We start from the raw sequence: 1,895 nt of genomic DNA, 5'->3' as shown, positions 1-1,895 counted from the left end.
AAGACGCATGACTATCTACAAATGGTAAGGTCACGGGAAATCCCGCGAAACACAAGTAACCTCGGCCAGCACCAAAACCCCAATGGGGAAAGCTTTGCACGAGGGGGGGAAAGGGGTAGAACGGGTAAGGAGGATAGGGTATCGGGATAGAGGATGGAAGGGAGAAAAAGGGGGGGAACGATAGAGAGGAGAAGTCTTTGACCATGCAACGGATATGGTCGTTGGAGACTCCGTATCCGTAACATTGATGTTCAAGAGAGGCATAGGTGAGTTTTTTAGATGAAGATTTCATAGTCCCAGTAGCACCAGGACCAACCCACCAAACACCAACCTGTACCCATCTCTTCTGTCTTGAGTCTTGGCGATAGACCTGTTACACCATGTCCTTCACAGATCTTGTATCCCTTGCAGACTCCAACAACCTCCAGAACAGCCCTGGCACACTATCTAGTGCCCTGGAACCCCCTAGTTGAGCCCATCTCCATGCCTCCATTCCTGTAATCACCCCTGACACCCCCTATGGTCATCACCCTCCAATTCAATATATTACCTATGCCACCCTGGTATTGGACCCCCTGGGGTCTTCCAGACAGCTCTGATGTCTGCAAGCACACTTCCACCCCTGCTAGGCCATTCAGTTGCTTGCCCTTCAAGTCCACCCTCAGTCCTCCCACCCCTATTCCCTTCTGGGCGACCACCTGCCTTCCCCTTAACCTGAGTCATGGGTAACATTTAGTTTACTAACCCTTGACAACCTTAAGTCAGCAAGACCTGGTGTCAGATAGTGTGATTCCAAGATGAAGGTGCAACTCAAGTGCAGAAGGCTATAGCCTCAGCAACTCAGTCTGGAGTGCTGTGCCCAGCTATCACATCTGGTGAAGGTTCCACCAAAAAAAAAAAAAATCTCACAGACCATATCTCTGCCATGTCCCCACTATTCCAGACAAGACCAATATCATTCAAAAGCATTTGGGTAGAAGTATTTAATGCCCATTTTCCTGAAAATTTTAAGGCAATTCTACTGACCTTGACAAAGAGGATGGAAAAAATTGGAGAGGTATTGTGGGCTTAACCTGACAATCTCACGGACCATATCTCTGCCACATTCCCACTATTCCAGACAAGACTGATATCATTCAAAAGCATTTTGGCAGAAGAATTCAATGACCCTTTTTCCCAAATTTCTTTAGCCATTTCTTGCTGACCTTGACAAAGAGGATGGGAAAAATTGGAAAGATTGTGGGTTGAACCTGAAAATCTCATGGACCATATCTTTGGCATGTCCCCACCATTCCAGACAAGACTGATACTTTTCAAAAGCATTTGGGCAGAAGAATTCAATTGCCATTTTTCCTGATTTCTTTTTTTTATCAGTTTATTTTATTTTTTGATGGAACCTCAGTAGCTTCCACTCTGTGTGTCACAACCTGGCTTAAACCCTGGGGTTCCATTGGCTGTACAACCTCCTACCAAACCCCCACCCATGTCTGACCACTATCTGAACACTGTTAGATACCAAGGACTTTGGCCTCAGTGCTGTGCAACTGCTGTTGTCAGGGGTCCTTAATTATTTCAAGGCTATGGTGGTTGTCTTACTAGGGGGACTCAAGGATGTTTGTTCTAGCTTGTGATAGGGGACAAGCAACACTAGGTCGGACCCAGAATGGTCCGGAGTCAGACCAAAGGTGGTGTCGGAGCTGGAGGTGGGAAAACCTTTTGGGAGTCGGCAAGGAGAAGGTGATGGAAGGGAAGTGGGGCTCTGGAGTCGGTTTCAGAGTTCTGGGAGCCTGGAGTGGAGGTCGGGATTGTATGGATATGACAGTATTGTCATTAAAAGAGAAACTAGACTAGACTAGGCATAGAATCATAATGGCCCCCATGTTGAACCCATAATG

The 1,895-nt window shown here is 46.9% G+C and overlaps 1 protein-coding gene across 1 annotated transcript; it reads right to left on the bottom strand.

Moving 5' to 3' along the window:
* Positions 1–373: 373 nt before the first annotated feature.
* EI90DRAFT_3013812 (uncharacterized protein) lies at positions 374–1,348 on the bottom strand (the record flags this gene model as incomplete). Its single annotated transcript, XM_039056699.1, has 5 exons — positions 374–507; positions 551–714; positions 914–934; positions 1,091–1,126; positions 1,206–1,348. 5 exons carry the CDS (start codon positions 1,346–1,348, stop codon positions 374–376), a joined length of 498 nt encoding a protein of 165 aa, XP_038920117.1.
* Positions 1,349–1,895: the final 547 nt, after the last annotated feature.

The sequence above is a fragment of the Cantharellus anzutake genome (genome assembly GCF_015039405.1).
Source record: "Cantharellus anzutake strain C23 chromosome Unknown EI90scaffold_9, whole genome shotgun sequence".
NCBI lineage: Eukaryota > Fungi > Basidiomycota > Agaricomycetes > Cantharellales > Hydnaceae > Cantharellus > Cantharellus anzutake.
This window is presented reverse-complemented; position numbering and strand designations above follow the sequence as displayed.